The sequence below is a fragment of the Protomyctophum bolini genome (genome assembly GCF_963924005.1).
Source record: "Protomyctophum bolini genome assembly, chromosome: 14".
Classification (NCBI taxonomy): Eukaryota; Metazoa; Chordata; class Actinopteri; order Myctophiformes; family Myctophidae; genus Protomyctophum; species Protomyctophum bolini.
The window spans coordinates 29,795,311-29,814,086 of NC_137875.1; the positions used below are offsets into that span (position 1 = coordinate 29,795,311).

The 18,776-nt window shown below is 42.5% G+C and overlaps 1 protein-coding gene across 1 annotated transcript; it reads left to right on the top strand.

Annotated features, from left to right (window-relative positions):
- Nucleotides 1–355: 355 nt before the first annotated feature.
- Nucleotides 356–18,772, top strand: LOC308328842 (high-affinity choline transporter 1-like; the record flags this gene model as incomplete). The annotated part of the gene is made up of 7 exons (XM_080782950.1): nt 356–1,197; nt 2,521–2,634; nt 4,852–5,007; nt 10,479–10,627; nt 12,686–12,829; nt 14,197–14,350; nt 18,738–18,772. Coding segments are annotated over exons 1-7 (936 nt in total), but the record flags the coding sequence as incomplete, so codon positions are not given.
- Between the last annotated feature and the right edge of the window lie 4 nt (nt 18,773–18,776).

Sequence of the window (18,776 nt, forward strand, 5' to 3'; positions counted from 1 at the left end):
CGTTTCATCGGCCCTTTAGGCTACATGGTAATAATCCTCAGTGTTAACATTATGTGTAGCCTCGAGCGTGAACAAATGTAACCGAATGTTACCATTTTGTTCACGCTCAGCGTTCAGGTTAAAGCATATAGCAATAATAGCACACCGGTTCCTCTTCCTCGTGATTAGTAGACCCAGAGGCGTCAGAGGCTTCCTGCAGCATCTCATTCATTATCCATCCTTAGGTGGCGTATCACCTGTTCCTGTGCTCTCCTACTCCTCCTCCCTGATCTCTCTCTCTCTCGGTCTCATCTCATGATTCTCATCCAGACCAGACCCTGCGTTATGGAATTCAATAGGCCTATTAGGCCACCACCATGCATTTTTCGGTGACCTAGATTAACAGCTGCAAGGTCCAATGTTAATCTACGGAACATCCGGATTAAAAACAAGAATTCGCCCTTGAGCCAAGGACGGGGAGAAACCGAGCAATGGCGTGTCTAAAGTGAACGCTAAAAATACCCATCGCTGCGTCGGAAAATGCCTTTTATTCTTAGCGTATGTCAACGGCGGCGGCGACCTGCTTGCGAATGAAAGGTCTTATGTTTCACAGGCGTCACGTTCAGCATTAATGGTATGGTATGCCCACTGCCCAGGCACCCGTTTACAAATCCTGGCAATGCGCCAAGCGAGGAGAGGCTATTGAATTGATTGGTGCGCAATTCATTCATCTGGTAGTCAAGGCTACTGTGCGCCCTGGAATCAGATTCTAGGATCCCTGCGGAGACGAATAACAGGGTGGTCATAACGGATTGAACCGAGGTGTGGTCTATTAATCTACTGCGGGCACAGCCGCAGTCTTTGCTTCGCCGAATCGAAGGTTATGTGACTCAGTCGACGGAATGCGACAACGTGGTGCGTAGTCAGACTGAGAGCATTGCCACAGACACACACAGTCAGCTGCCGCGGAGCTGCCGGGAAGGACGTTTCATTCAAGTCTAGTGAAAGGAAGGTGGACAGATATAGGCTACATCATGGCTCTGAACGTCCCCGGAGTGGTGGTGATGTTGCTCTTCTACCTGCTGGTCCTCGCAACCGGCATCTGGGCATCGTTCAAGTCCAAGAGGGAAGCGAAGAAGACCAAGGGTGACGAGACGGAGATGGCTTTGCTGGGTAACCGGGGCATCAACCTGGTGGTGGGGATTTTTACCATGACCGGTAAGTGGATGGAACGAACAGAATCTCGTCTTTTAGGGACCCGTTTTGAGGTAGAAAATGCCATGCAGGAGCCCACCAAAAAGCCGGTTAAATCCAATTATGTTTGTTATCGCGGATAACGGATCTCTGACATATTAAGATCCTATACAGTAACATAGGCAGTAACATTCCAGGACCCCTATTGTGTATTATCTCACGTTGGCGGCAATTAGTGAAGAGCGCTATAGCATGAATACACTGGTCGACTGTAAGGGCTTATTCATGCTATTCAACTGCATTTCCATAACAGTACCTTCTCTTTCCTGTGTGTGTGTGTGTGTGTGTGTGCGCGCGCGCGCGCGCGTGTGTGAGAGAGAAGGGGAGGGAGCAAGATGGGAGAGAGTATGTCTGTCCGTGCACGTGCGTGCGTGCGCAAAACCGTGTGTCACCCACTCCAAAAGCCCCATTAAGCAAATTGCAAATTAAAATACAGTGCCATGATCTGCCATCATATTCAAGCACGCGCGCGCGCACACACACACACACACACACGCACAAATATTGACCAAACACCTTTTTGTTAAAATGGGACAGCACACATGCAGGGCAGTGCTTCAAACACAAATAGAAAAAAATGTACTAAGCAAATGTGTCTATTAGAAGACTCCATGGAAAAAAAATCATAATGCCGTTTTGTAAATAGTGTTTTTGGTTTAGCACCCTTATTATGAAAATGTGAAATTCAATATGTCACAGAGCACTTGACAGAGAACCAGTGATTGGCCTGACCTGACGTCCTTCAAGGTTTTGCCACACACTTCCTGATTATACAGACCAATCAAAACTATTGTTTTATGTTGGCAGTGTTGCAGCAACAATTCAAAGGCATTTTCAGTGGCTGCTAATATTTAAAGAGCACAGTGCCTCAATGCTAACTTTTATATCCTATTTTACCTCATGATCTGGTTAACCTGCATCAGCCCTATACTGTGAATGTGCATGAGCTTATTATACTTGCTCATCTTATGTGATAGCATCACCCACTTGGTTTCAACTCTTTAAAATATTTTTTAAATATTGAGATGTACAATGTACAATGCAAAGTCAACATTTGTATTATTATATCTGACCAAATATGAGCGCTAGATAAGAGTGATGGCTATCTCATGTCCAAGCAGGTGCCAACCATTTTTAATGGTTGGCCCCATACAGGGTTATGTAACTTGGCTGTCTCTATTAGTGTGTTTTGGTATGTGAATGTGACCCTGTTTGCCGTTTGTGTGTGTGTGTGTGTGTGTGTGTGTGTGTGTGTGTGTGTGTGTGTGTATCTGTGTGTGTGTACAGCTACCTGGGTTGGAGGAGGCTTCATTGTAGGCACAACGGAGGCAGTGTACAACCCCTCTATGGGACTAGTCTGGGCAGTCATGCCACTCTCAGCAACCATGTGTTTTATTATTGGTATGTATCTAAAAAAAAAAACATTGTCATTGTTGAAAGTTATTTTCTTTACCTTTTTTTAAGTGGTGCAAACCACTTCCTTAAGTGAGTATGTGTGGGTAGCTGGCTGGCTGGCTGGCTGGCTGGCTGGCTGGCTATGAGCATGAAAACAGCATGGTTGTTTTTCACCACCTGTGCGCAACACACACACACAAACACACACGCACATATTAACTGATTTCAGGTGTGCCAGTATAGTACAGTGACAGTACAGTACAGTAGAGGGTACAGTAGAGGGACCCCCACACGGTAACTCTGACATTTCTCAACCGTTTCGGACGTGGGGGCCGGGGCGGCTCGCCGGAATCCGGCCGGCACCCTGGGTGCGTTCCTGTGGGTCTGGACCTTCCCCCCGGGGACCCCCACACAGAGTTGCACCACTTACTTCACATGGGTGTGATTTTTAACTTAAAATACTGAAATAAAATAAGTAAAATAAAAGAAAGAAGGAAAAGTAACTTGACATCTTAAAATGATAGCCTTGTGGTCCTGTCTCACTTAATGGGAAGAAAATAACAACATTTCTAAGGACAGAAACTGCACAGCAAGCGATGGATTAGACTTCTTCATAAACAAAACAAATCTGACGTTTTGATTCATAAGCTTCATCAGGTCAATTAAAAAGTACCTGTTCAGTCCTCCCATATACAGACTCGTCACCTGCTACATGATGTCACTCCAAGAGTGGATGCAGGTGCGCTCACAATGGTGCACAAAGGTGCAATCAGTAGTCATTACTGCATTAGGTATACTATATATAAATTGTACATAGGTTTACGTGGCCAAAGGAGTGGTAACTTTTTCGGAAAAAGTAACGATAAATAACCCAGATATACTTCTTAGTTAGAGTAAACATTCACAAGAATTGTTTTATTTCATTTTCATGGTTAAAAACTTTTGGAGACATGGTTTGTATACAGTCATGTGTGTAAGTAATAACCTCTCCTGAGTCCTGAGCAATATTATCATCAGTGTTGACTCCCCTTCTTGGTATCTTGGCAACCTAGTAACTAGTACTTATCTCAAAGATGATACACCGTGCTGTAATTCTGTAAAGTGCAAGGCAACTGGACTGCGTTGATCTTGCTTCCGTATGTTGGTATATGTTCACGCCATCCTAGAATAGAACATGATGGCACCAAGAATGCTAGGGTTAGCACTGTATACTATTCGCAGTGCATCTGCGTGTGCATATAGTAGCATTCGCCAGGGTGATCCAATATTTTCCCACAGAATCCACCCCTGCCATAAATCCTGAGTAATATGACTCTGAGAATGTACAAACGTAACAAAATGGATAAATGAACACTGATGATTTTATTGTGTACTGTATGCACATCGCACAGAGGGGTAATTCTGGAAAGATGTTTACCAAATAGCATGACGGTAGGCTACTTAAAGGATAGATCTTACTTATGGAATGCTGCAAAAACCACACTTGAGGGGTGCCCCCCCCCCCCCCCCCCCCCCCCAAGGAAAAGCACAAGTAGATAAACAGGACCATCCACATACAGGAGGCCCTCAATATCAGGGGTATCAGTGTAGCAGACTGTATACCAAATACTATGGACTGTTGTTAACAGCAAACCATTTTATCTACAGTGTTTCACCCAAACACAGTGTATGCTACAAATGGAACCAAATGGACTTTTACAGTTCCATTACAAGTGTGTTATTGAGAGGGGGATGGATTGCGCTAAAATGGAAATAATTCTTAACACATTCTACAGTCTTTTTTCCTAATAAACCAATAAAATCAGACCCGTCTGAAGTGAGTGTTACTGTACTGTACTGTACTGTACTGTACTGTACTGTACTGTACTGTACTGTACTGTACTGTACTGTACTGTACTGTACTGTACTGTACTGTACAAGCCATCCTCCCTGGCCTGTGTGTGTCTGTGTGTTAGGCTGTGCAACAGTGAAACTTGGTGGTGAACAAACGCTATAACGCTATTTTCGTGCTTGGACAGACAGACCCAGGGACACACATAGCTGTCTATAGGAGTGGTTGCATCACTCAAAAAAAGCAACATAATAAGAATGATGTGGTGTGGTGAACTTTGAATGCCATGTGCAAAAAAACTAAACAAAAACGCCGGAATGACCAATAAACAGTCCAAATATAGCATATAATAAGCATGTCTGAAATCAGTCTATATCTGCTTTGTGTTTGAGGTGGACTTTTCTTCGCCAAGCCGATGAGAGACAAGAAATACGTCACCATGATGGACCCTTTCCAGATCAAGTATGGAAAAGTACCGACAGCCGCTCTGTCACTGGCCGCACTCGCATCAGAAATTATGTGGGTGGCAGGAACACTTATAGGCTTAGGTAAGGATGTGACTATCAGTAAGTGCAACACAGATTGTATGAGTTCGTGTGTGTGAGCATGAGCATACAATTGTATATGCAATATTATGCATACATCTGTTTTTGTTATATAAAAGTGTGTAGGCATGGGTTTGTGCATGTGATGCATCGTATCATATGATATAATACTAGTGTTGAGCTTTGAGTGTAATATTACCTTTTGTCTAATCATATGATTAGATTGAAATGAAATTTCCTCTGGCTGTAACAAGAAGAACCACTGGATAGCATAGGCTTAAACCAGGGTTACACTTCTATGCACGGATGTGATAATCCTTGCTATCATGAAACACCCTGTGCGTGCGTGAGTGTGTGTGTGTGTGTGTGTGTGTGTGTGTGTGTGTGTGTGTGTGTGTGTGTGTGTGTGTGTGTGTGTGTGTGTGTCAGTCATCTGGCTGCTGCAGTATTATACTCTATGATATCAGCAGCATGGGCTTGTAGAGCTTTAAAGCACTTTAAAGCTCTACTTTAAAGGCAATTCTAGTGCATTACACAAAATACAATTACAAACAATTATGAAAGGCTTAAGAGAATAGAAAATACGAGTACGTTGAAATAAAGCCGAAACATAAAAGGCAACATCAAGGTTTTGATTTAAAAACAACTGGTAATAACAAATTGTAGCTGGCCGACAGTTTTCTGGGAGTTTGTTCCATATATGTGGTGCATAAAAACGGAACACTGCTTGTTCACATTTAGACTCTGGGGACGTGCAGTAAAGCTGACCTGTCCCCGACATCCTGAGAGCTAAGGATGGTTCATGGTGTAGCACAAGACCAGAAATGTATTTTGGCCCTAAACCATTCAGTGCTTTATAAAGCTCTCCCCGAAGGCATGGGGAGAGAGAGTATGTTTTGCTCTCTGTCATTGTGTGTCCGTCCATCCGTCCATCCATCTGTGTACAGCTAATCTCCGGCACCGTTGGCCCGTTCGATGCAAAACTGTGCAAAATGTTATAGCGCCACCGCGAGGCAGATTTTTGTAGAGATTTTATCCATACATCACACAAATCGATATGATATGCACTATCTCTACAGTCATGTGATCAATACGGACCTGTCCGCTTCACCATATTCCATCACAATTCACCCTTTGTCAGACTTCTGATTGGCCCCTGACTGACTAACCAGCAGGCTCTTTCTGACTTGTTCCGCCCTGGTTCCGCCTTGTTGAATTTGCTAAAACATCATTTTTGGAAAAGACTAAAAACAAACATGATATGCCCAGTCACCATGCTGCGCCTGTGATGTTCCTTTTTACTGACAGCAAGTTTAAAATAAGAATTGAACACACAGAATATCAATACGAAGCAACTGAAAAACATGTTATTTCAATGGTAGTGGATGGAGTGAAAGGATTTTTGTCCGACCACGAAACAGCAACCAATGGCTGCGAAGAGGGGCACAACCACAGGCGGGACTTGACTTGACGCACCGATCTGTGTACAACTTTGTATGCGCTCTACTACACATTATGAATACACTGTTAGGTGTTAAATATTAAATTGTATTGCCCTGTTATACAACCACCAGACGACAGATTATTGTAAAAAAACCCATTTTGTCCAAAGATCACAAACGCTCTTATCCTGGTGGAGACCTGTGCCCTGAGGGGCACTTTTTCTAGTTTGCCAGTGTAAAGATCTGTTCTCGACTCGACTCGAGCATTCTGAATCAACTGCAGCTGCCTGATCGACTTTTGTTTTGGGTAGACCTGTAAAGACACTGTTATAGTAGTTGAGTCTACTGAAGATGAAAGCAAGTTTTTCCGAAACCAAACATACATAGTCTTTCAGTGGCAGTTGAAATTCAGGTCTGACTTCATGACTACTTATTATAAAGTATCTCTTTATATGTCTTTATATGTTCTAATTAACATGGATATTCTTTTTTCACCACCTGTATTCAGCCTCTCTCTCTCTCTCCTTTTTTTCCCCCATTTTCCATGCAACTCTTTTTCTTTCCAGATTCACCTTAGTGGGTGAAATGTAGCTTCAGAAAAGTGTAGTCTAAAATCACCACCAGGATATATGTTTTCGTACCTTAAATTGCCAATGAAGCTTGTAAATTGAAAGCAATTTCAGGTCAAATGTTCCAAAATTCTTCCTGATAAGATGTTGCCAGGCAACAAGTAGGCCTACTGTTATAGAAAGTGGCCAGTTTCCATTTACAGGATTAGAAGAGTTGAACCCTGGTTTTGCTGCGTTTTTTTTTCTTTTTAGGTAATAGGATTTGGGACCCAAGCTTCAAGAGTTTCAGTCAGTGAGGTTTACAACAAGACATCAGTTTGCAATGCGTTGTCAGCAAATTCAGGCTTTCTGTTCCGAGCATTGGCCAGGTTATTGCGTGGGAGAAATAGGCTCTCTCTTTCTCCCTATTCCCCTCTCTCTCGCTGATTGAGCTCTGGTCTGACATCACACACAACCGAAACCGTTGCCTAACAACATTGACTTGCGTGGATATACGGTATATATAATATATATATATATATATATATATATATATATATATATATATATATATATATATTAAAAAATGTGTTGATATTCTTTGGTGTGAAACCAATGGTCACATAAGTAGAATATAAGGAAAAACAATGTAGTGTTTAAAAATAACTAGGATATCAGTGAAACATCAAACCTAGTATCTGTCTTAGCATTTATGGCCAAGCAACCAGTATGTCTAAATAACATATTTGAACAATAAATAATAGGCGATATAAAGAATGAGGAGTGCTAGGGGTGAGATGGAGTCTGAAGGTTAATTTTCAGACTGCGGCGGAACATTGGGGGGGAGTGAGTCTGCAGTTCTGACAGAGGAGAGGTCAAATCTATCATTAGAAAAAACTACTCTGACCTAAAAGCAGGTATAATTTAGATGCTTTTCAGGGCAGGATGGAGTACCCGCAGACAGTCATGTAACGAAGTCATGTAACATTTCTAACAAGAAAATTTTTGACATGTACAAGCTCTCAGGTCACGTTTGTTACACGTTGAGCTTGTAGATCTGCTATTTTCGCTGAATGTTTGCTCCCAGAATCAGATGAAAATAGAAATACAGACTAGAAAAAGTGCTCCTCTTGAGCACAGGTCTCCACCAGGCCAGATAGGTTATTGTGGCCTCCTAGTGGCTCAATAAATTCAAAGTTTTTCAAGTTTCATATTTTCTATAATTTCCATCTTGAAAATGTAGGAATTCTGCGTGGCACGAGGTTGATTATCAATTTGGGTTTTACGAAAGGTCATCTGTGCCACATTTCACACTTGTATCACCAACTAAACTATCACATGGCTGAGGGAAGTAGGGGTGCTGGAGGGGCTGGAGCACCCCCTCCCCCCAGGCACAACCTCGGACATGAGGGGAAGAATAATAATAATTTTAATCTAAACAGATTTTTGTTACTAGGCCTAATAAATATGCTGTATCACAGTATCGGCATCTTATCCTGGTTAATTGCCTGTGTCAGTTTGCTCATGCGTGTGGAGAGGGAATGTAAAAGCCACTTTTCCATGTGAAAATGCGCAAAAATGGGGGCACAGTTGGTAGTGCTGTCGCCTCACAGCTAGAAGGTCCTGGGTTCGATTCCCGCTCGGGACGCTGTGGGTGCTGGCGGCATGTGTGGAGTTTACATGTGTGGAGTTTACATGTTCTCCCCGTGTCCCCTAGGGTAGGTACCCTCACAAAAAACATGCAGTAATCCTGGTCACTAAACTGCCTCCCCCTGGACAGCCTGGAGGATGGAGGGGAAAGGAACTGGTTGGAATAACGTGTTCCTTCCACGCGCTACGTCCATCCAGGGAAACTCCCCCCTGTCAGGTGTAAAGGAGCAACTTGGACACTCAGGCATGAAGGAAGCATGAGTTCAAGTCCGTTGCTCTCCCCTTGTCCCCCATATATGGGGACTAGGTTGGTGGAGGGTGTGTAGAGCCCAGGATCACATTAGATGATTGACACAGGGGTGAAAAATGGGTTACAAAATCGTGGGATAAAAAATATAGTAAAAAAAAAAAACTATCATGTCAATTTCCTGCCTGACTAATAATGATGACTCAATCAGGCAAGCTGGTACACTTACCCTTCTTGAGACTCTAAAGGTCCCTGCACACATGCAATACCTTCCACCAGTGGTCCACGGACCACCTGTTGAAAACCCCTTCCCCGTAGATCATGGCTCATAGCTCTGTATTGAGCCCTAAGTCATGAGCTATGAGCCATCAGCCATCAGCCATGAGCCACAGCTAGGCTCACAGCGTATGAATTAGGATTTACAACTACTCAGTGGTGACATTACCGTTAACATGCTGAACAGCACATAACTCAAGAGCTTAACAGCCTTCGAACTGTAAATTCAGACACTGTACTATTTCACCAACCTTTGAAACTAGCTGTGGCTTTGTTGAAAAACAAGGAAGCAAGCCTGTCCATCACACTATCAGGCAGCATGTACCGCAGTCCTTATTAGAAGTGATAAATGACTCACTGATGTCTTGTAATCCTCACTGACTGAAACTCTTGAAGCTTGGGCCCCAAATCCTATTACCTGAAAAGAAAAGAAAAACACAGCAAGAGCCGGGTGAACTCTTGTAATCCTCCAAATGAAAAATAGACACTTTCCGTTACGGTAGGCCTAGCCTACTTTTTGCCTGGCAACATCTTACCAGGAAGAATTTGGGAACATTTGACATTTGAGACCTCACTGTATTTTCATGCAATGTTCAAGCTTTGTTGACCATTTCAGGTAGAAAACAAAAAATAGATTCTGGTGGTCCAAGCTTACATTTCAAGCCCACAGTCTTTTAACACATTAAGACCTCAGGCCGATTCTACAAATGCTTTCTAAATCATTACTTCTCACTCTTTCAATATTTCCAAAAATGTTCAATGTATGCTTGTATACCCATCTGCTACTTTTGAATAGCCAACGCAATTATCTAAAATCACACAGATGCTTTCCTGGTTTTATTGGGTTAAGTGAAACACAATCCTCTGATATTGATTGAATATTTTGACAAATTAAAAAGACGCCAACAAGCCATTGGCTTGTTTCCATTGTGGTCCAGTGGTCCAATTTCTATTATGGTCCATTAAACATTCAACCCTCAAACAACTGGACAACACAACAGTACAACAGACAATGATACAAAATAAAAATGTCAAAATATACAGTTTTAAGCAATTCATGATCATAGGATAGGACAGACGTACAGTATTGTCCCATTATGCTGTTAAACAACATAATGCATACTGTACATACTGTACAGATAACATGCAGAACACCACAGACTGCCAACAGATTGCACACTCATTGTCTTGTCCAATACCTAGTAAGCACGCATGCATGACTATGCATGTGCATTACTCATCACAATTCATTCTGGATCATATCAACCCATGTCAACCTCAATGTATTGTGGAATGTGTGTTTTTCCCTAGGTGTCACAATGAGTGTGATTCTGGACTTGCCGTACACTGTAAGCATTTGGATTTCTGCGGCGGTGGCCATTACCTACACCCTGCTGGGAGGTCTTTACTCTGTGGCTTATACAGACATCATACAACTCATCCTCATCTTCGTCAGCCTGGTGAGTTCTCTTCCTGGTTCCTGCTTAATTTCCCAGATTAGGGCTTGTCAGGATTTATATCACCAGTAGGTTACTTACAGTAGGAAACGTGGAGACGTCCGACGTGGCGTTGGTCACGTTGTCCGACAATCACTAACCCTAACTCTAACCTCAGTCTTAACCAGCCAAGTCCCCTAACCTCATCAGTCTTAACCGGCCACGTAAATCGGGATGGACATGCAGATTAGACACACCAACGGACCGACATGCGGAAACAACGGTCGAACATGCGCTGCTCCGTCCTTGCGGTTAGGGTTAGGTTAGGGTTTGAGGTAGGTTGTCGGTCTAATGACAGTCGGACCAATAGTATGTCTAAACTAAAGCCGGTACAGGCTTTAGTGTAAGTCAGTTTCACAATGTTTTCGCTTCGGCAGCAGTAATTTCACTTCCGTGTTTCCTAATCGCAGCCAGTAGGCTCCAGATGAGCCTGCTGGCTCGATTGCATTGATAACATTCTAAGCGGGTGCTGCTGGTTCCTGCTTCAGTTCCCAGATCAGGGCTTGTCATTTTGTTATTATTATATGGTGGAGGGTGGTAGTCTCCATGGTGAGTGGGTTGGGAATTTTCTCTCAGGATTTGTTATCCCTGTCTTTGCATCCAACCCTCGCGGCCCTCTTCTTTGTGTCTATTGGACTTTGTTGTGTTATGCACTGCTTCAGTATCGTACATCTCATTCAATGACTTGAATGCTGAAAGACTGGATTCACATGGCGATCTGCTCAGTATTGGTGGAGATGCCCTTAAGGTTGTACTAAACCTTAAGGGCTACGCAAGTACAGGCGGAAGTCCAGAACATTCCATTACCCCATGAATATGATCTTGGCAGCTTTCGACATGACAAGGTCATTCCAGACACAAAAGAGAAGGATGACTGGCTGCTGCAACAGTACTGCCTTCAAGAGATGCTGCCCTTAGCAGACATGCATCATGCAAGGGATTCTGTGTGCACGCACTGTGCACGACAGAGGGCACCGTGCTCTGCAAATGCGCTGATGCGGCTAGGCTCAGAGGGCAATTCTTTCAACATGAAATCAAATGCTACATTCCAGTTCAGGACGGAGAGGGCACTTTTCACCTACGGTCAAAAAGGCAGGAGCTAAACTAAAGCCCCCTTTCATGTCTATGGTGTCACCATAATAATCGCTCAAGTAGCGGATCATCTAGGCCTTTGGGCGTGGCTCACATATAAAAGCCGGTGCTCTCTCGCTGTCCTTGGGGGAGAGGGGGGGGGGGGCAGAGCAGCTTGCAATTCATTTTCAATGGGAGTCACGTGGTTTTGTCGAGACAAGCTTGCTCCGTGGCTGTGTTGTGGGGGGAGGGGGGGGGGGGGGGGCAGAAGACAGCCACGGAGCAAGCTTGTCTCGTCAAAAAATCATGACTCCCATTACTTGTACTTGTACTTGTACTTGTAAATGTCCGAGTTCATGTTCTGGCAAGTGGTGACGCCCCCCTACCCTACTGGCCAAAGCTGGAACTGAAGGCGGGCGAAATACATGCATGAGCAAAAAGCTGGGGTTTAACACAGAGCGCTCGTCCATGAATCCATTCAGGCGTGTTCATAGAGTTAGCACTGCAGCGTTTTTTGTGTATTTAAGCTATTTGTCACATCTGCACTGTGGATTTTCTGTTTACAAAGTCTAAAAGCCAATCAAACAAATGTAATTTGTATGTTCCAATGTTCAATGCCAAAAACACAATTAAATCCTTAATAGAAATGATTTGTGATTTTTCCGGCAAGTAAAATTGCATGATCGTGACAACCCTAATTACCAGAGATGAACCACATGAACCTTAGCGTCCCAAATAGGTGAACATTCAGATAACTTTGGGAGACATTGGGGCAAAAATAGCTCACAATGTGTCGCAACACAGCTTGTAAATCAGCTACTGCCCTTGATAATATATTTATATATTGGGTTCAAGTGGGAAAGTATTAGCTGGACTAACTAGGAAGGCTTTATTTTAGGAAGGATGAAATTTAATATTTTACACTTCATCAATGCCTTTCTTTCTGTGCAGTGGCTGTGTGTCCCCTATACACTCATGGCACCTGGCACTTCTGACATCACCAAGACAGCTGTCAACTATACATTCCAGCGTCCCTGGATTGGTTCTGTGCCGGCCGACAGAGCATGGAAATGGATTGATGACTTTTTACTGCTGGTAAGGTAATAGAAATAGCATGGTGTTCACTGTCCAGCCGTGCTCCTGCATGCATGTAAAGTTGTAAACACATACTCTTTCAGAGCAACTCCCAACTTCATGTTCATAGTTCATACTGATGCACATATACACTACGTCCATACCGGTGCAGTGCCAATTTCAAATGCAGTCTGCTGCTTTTGGCCACAGGGACGTCCATTGTAACAGTAGGGGATTCATTGCTTTGCTTAACGGCAGTACGTGCTGTTAAGATCAACAGATCATATCAGGGGAGCGGTGCAGCGCAAATGAACACAGGAATGGCCCTGGCATCATATGAATGGTCCAAGGGAATAACTAACCTGTTTTGTACAGTCTACTACAAGACAACAGTATTGAGAAATGAGGATGAGTCACCATAAGACAAAATCGGCGTCCATGTAGAAAGGAAACTGTATTTGTCTCATCAGCAACAAATGGTCAGGAAAGGGAAATCAGAAAGACCGCAAATCATTTGACATGTTTCCAGCAGACAGTTAAGAAAAAGCAGAGGAACTTAGATTAAGTGCTGTCATCAGTATTTTCTCATGAATAATTATTGCAATATTGTTTGATGTACATATCACGGCAATATTCTAATTGCCAGCCTATAATAAGACATAGCAGCAGTGGTTGTTTTCACTGTCTGGCAATGGTAGATCACACCAGCTTTGGAAAATGGCTACCTTGTCCCCAAAAAGGTTGCCCACTTCAGCTGTAGTAGTGCTGGCAAACTAAGACTATTCCCATGTATGCACAGTTTTGCACACACAGTACGTAAGTAAGTCAGTAGCCTCAGGAACCAATGGTTCCCGAGCCATGCAACCCATGCTGCCGATGTCCTGTTTCTGTAGCAATGTAGCAGCTTGATGTTCAAGTACACCCCCTGGACATAGTATGTTTCAGGGATTTACCCGTAATCCAACCCTAATCCAATCCAATTGAGGGCCAAGCAGAGAGGCCCACACAGCATTTTCATGGTCTTTGGTATGACTCGACCAGGGATTGAACCCGACCTCTCAATCTCAGGGCGGACACTGAGGCCACTGAGCTGGCACACACAGTGCCAGCTCTGCTCTGGCTCTGCTTCACCTACAGTAATTACTACTGTTCGTAAAGGCCGGTTTTCAGGGATTTCAGAAAATAAGTCTTTAGTTTTGGATTGCATCCATGTAGTGTTGAATTTTATATTAACTCTCAGACAGGGGTCTTGGATCATACTGTACAATTTGCTCAACCTCTACATAATGTTAATCCGCAACTAATACAAAATTAAAGAAAATCCCAGAAATTTGATGTACAGACTAGTCTTGTTCTCTAACTCTTGCTCCCTGCTCTTCTCCTCTCAGGGTTTAGGGAACCTGGGTCTTCAGAACTTCCACCAGAGGACCTTGTCTGCCTCGTCCTCATCTACAGCCAAGATCACCTGCTTTGCTGCTGCCCTCATTGTCCCTACCTTTGGAATCCCTCCCATACTGCTGGGGGCAGCTGCTGCATCAACAGGTGCCAGATAAAGGGCTCATACATTTTGCAATACAATACTACACTGTACTATTGCTTATTGGATAGCAGCAGCTATTCTTCCTAGCACTGCTTGACTTATTGAATGGTATAGAATTCATGGGTTTTCAACAGGTGGTCCGTGGACCACTGGTGGTCTGTGGAGGTATTGCATGTGGTCCCTGACCATGCATTTAGTAATGTAGGATTTGTTTTAGATGTTCTTTCCACTAGTTGAGAAACCGTGAACTGAATGACCTGGTGACCTATGATGAGTCCATCCATGTAGTCATTTACTGACAAGTTGGAGTTCAAGAAATTCAGAGTTAGAATCTCAAGAAGGGGGAAGTGCACCGGATTGTCTGGTTGAGACATTATTATTAGGACATTTTACCAGTAGTAGTCAACGGTTGAGAAACAGTGGGATGCATACACATGGGATGCATAGCAAGTGTTGACTTACAAAAGCACTAATCTTAGCCCATATCCCCACCCAAAACAAGGTTGATTCTAAGTCAGGGTGGTGGTCCCTCGTTCACAATCAGTTGAAAACCCCTAGTATAGATAGAACTACTCGGTCACATAACTAGAGGTATCTGTAGTATTAGTCTGGTAGGAAGGAGGGGGTCCCATGCATCCGAAAGATATATTTTTCTAACCTACCTTTTTATAATATAATCCTTAAGGTGTCTAGTTAATGAATTTTGATGTTCCCCGATCTAATTATTGTCCCATATATGTTTTGTCCGTCCTGGATTTTCGGCTGTGAAAAACATTAACTTTAAACCAACATGTTGGTTTAAACATAGGGAGTTTCCCTAATACATTTCCCTAATGCAAAAAAGAGAATGTAACATCTACATAAGGTCTTAACTATACATAATTATGAGACAAATGTCCAGTTATTCTGTTTCATTTTGGCATGAGGCATTGCGGGAGATGGATAATGACATAACAGGAACATTTATGGAACATTAATCCTCAATTAAATGCTAAAAGTATGCAAATACAGTAAATAGGTGAAATTGGGCCAGATGTTAGAGGCTCCAGGAGGGGTCTACCCGCACAACCCTACGTCTTTTTTTTTCCTAGTTTGGATTTTTGGCATCCATAAGGACCTCTAATATACAGATTTTGATGATCCCAAGAACACAAATGGTCAAGACCTGCGAAATTGCTGGCTGGAGCACCGGCGGCGGCAAGACTGCCTTTCAGAGATTGTGGCATGCTCAAATTTAGAGATAGACCAAATATAGACCATTTGATTCTAGACAACCTCAGGTATCCAATGGCGATTATCCGTTCGGTGTGTTTTATGTGTTGTGGCATGCTTTCAGTGCTCTTGGTGACAGAAGAAAACCAACACCTCTGATGGTAGAATTTGTACTGTTCTTCTCAGCTGAGGCTGTGATGACCTTGTCATACCACCTTGTCTGGGAGAAAGGAAAATATATAATTGATTCAATGTTTCACTACATTTTGGCAAGGGAAAAATGGCCATAGACATTTTCCCAAAGGTCCCATTAGCTGTCACTTCAATATAATGTGAATGGAAATGGGTTACATGGATACCTACAAGCCTCCCGTGTACAGACATGCCAAATGTATGCCAATCTCATGCAGTTTGGGGCAAGAACCATGGGCCATGATGGAGTCTGAAAAGGTGGAACATGTAACCCATTTCCATTCACATTATTTTGAAGTGACAGCTAAAGGGACCTTTTGGAAAATGTCTATGGCCATTTTTCCCTTGCCAAAATGTAGTCAAACCTTGAATCAATTATGTATTTACCCCCCTCCCCGGCAAGGTGGTATGACATTGGATACTTGAGGTTGTCTAGAATCAAATGGTATCGCTTTATTTGGTCTATCTCTAAATTTGAGCATGCCACAGTCTCCGAAAGACAGTCTTGCCGGTGCTCCAGCCAGCAATTTCACAGGTCTCATAGCATACACTAATAAAACATTGAAAAAACAGACTTTGGACCATTTTTGTTCTTGGGATCATCAAAATCTGTATATTAGAAGTCCTATGGATGCCAAACATCCAAACTAGAAAATAAAAACTTAGGGGTTGTGCTCATGGAATTTCACCTAGCCTATTGATTTGCCTACATTTTAGCATATAATTGAGCATTAATGTTCCATACATGTTCCTGTTATGTCATCTCCCGCAATGCCTCATGCCAAAAAGAAACAGAAAAACTGGACATTTGTCTCAGAATTATGTATAGTTAAGACCTTATGTAGATTTTACATTCTCTTTTTTGTATTTGTGGAAATTCACTATGGCAACCAATATGCCAGATTAAACATACATGTGCCAATATTTCAAGTGGGGAACATCAACATTTCTCCATTCCTCCTTCCTACCAGACTATATAGAGCACTTTTTGTACCCAACGAAGGCACACAAATGGGCAAGTCATAATCTCTTGTATTCATTGCGATTAGCATCTACAATCTAAAACTACAAATAGGTCATAGGTCATCTCAGAGGTCAAATGGTCAACATCGACACAATGGCAGGCAATACAACAGGAGCTGATCAAACAAATGTTATGTTTGTGCAGTTAGAGAGCAATGAAAAGAAGAGCTCATCAAGAGAAAGAAATCTCCTGCACAGCTAAAGCTAAAGTATGCAGAACTGACAAAGGTCCAACACCCCCCCCCCTGCAGCTTGTCCAGCATAGATCCACCAGTAAACGGCATCGCTCCATAGCTTGCTCTCTAGGAGGTGTCTCTGTATCGTTTACGACAGTCAGTCAGTCAGTCATAGTTGATACAGTCTGTTTCTAGTGAAAATGTAACTAATCCTGCAGCAATAACATTAAGAGTTTTCTCACAGTCAGTTGATTCTTGATATGCTTATGAGTGAAACCGCCGGGATGATTTGTTTATTTGTCAAACAAAGTTCTTATGAGGGCCAGAGGCAATCTAAGATCCCCTATGGGGATTATAATACAAATAAAGTACACAAACCTGTGAACTGAAGTGCCCTCTAGCGATATTGACGTCAGACTTCGGTGCTCTATTGAAATGAGAACATGGTGTAGACTAGAGAAACTGGTGGGGGGAATTATAGCCTAAAATGACGGAAATTATATGGGCACTAAAAGGGCACTTCCTCTGTGCTCTGGCACTGGTTGGCTCCTATGTGTGCATGCACCTCCTGGATATTCATGTGGAAAAGTCAAACTACATTATGTTTTACCGGTTCCATTATAACTACTAACTAGACTAGAGCATCCATCAGCCTTTGAGCGCTGACCAGTGCGTCACACCCCTCCCCCCTTACCCCAGTAGCTCACACCTCGTGACTTTATTGACATTTTAAAAGTACATCAGTAAGTAAAAAAATGGATTATCACAATAAAGCCAAAGGCTTCTTTCCATATGAGATGAGAGTAATAGTTATGATGAGAGGAGTGAGTGTGGAGAATCAACAAATACAGATGACATTTCATTCATTAAACAATAAAATTATTAGAAATACAAAAACAAAAAGCAACATCTACATTTATTAACTAACTTACCAACTAACTAATTAAATGCCTTATATACCTTTAGTTGCATAAAGTGGAAATTGTTTTGCAAATGTATGCTTGTTTTCCAATAAATATCAATCAATAACATGTAATTATTTCAGAAAAGTTCAGACTCTTTGGAGTCTTGTTGAAAGCTCTATCAATGGCCATTTTTTTGTTTAAAAATGGATAAAGTCATCAAAAGATCATAATTATAAATCCCTCGACCCAAAAACTCCCAGAAAGAATATTCTGTACAGCACTAGGTCAAAACATTGACAAGTTAATTTACAACATAGCTGATGGTAGCCATTTTGGATTTGGGCCTCTCACAGATTTTGGCCACATATTCACGAGGGGTACTGTACTGACCCAAATCTGACACGGCTATGTTAACACAAAGTCCCAAGACACACCTGGACTTGTTCCATGGCATATCAGTGTGCCTCTACAGACAATTTGAGGATCAGACATAGATGACATTAAAATAAAAGTATATTACACATACTCTCAAAATCTCAATGTATCATTTCTAATTCAGACAAACGGACTACTTTCAATCCTTTTGCGAGGTTCTGCATGTTGTAGAGGAATCCTGGTTCAATCAGGATGTTGATGCCTGAGTTGTTGAAACTTTGTATTTCTATGATAGAAGTTTATTATAAGAGCTTATTGGAGAAATACATGGGTTAGTATGGTAGTCAAGTAATTCTCTGGAGAACACATGGATCAGAACATAGTTACCGGTATACACAAAGATAAGATGCGAGAGTCAGAGAGACATTTATTGTTTTGAGTACAGCTTGGTCCTCGTGTCTACTACATTACGTCATACTGTGTCTCTGCTTGTCTCCTCCCCTCAGACTGGAACATGACCTCGTATGGTTTACCGTCTCCATTTG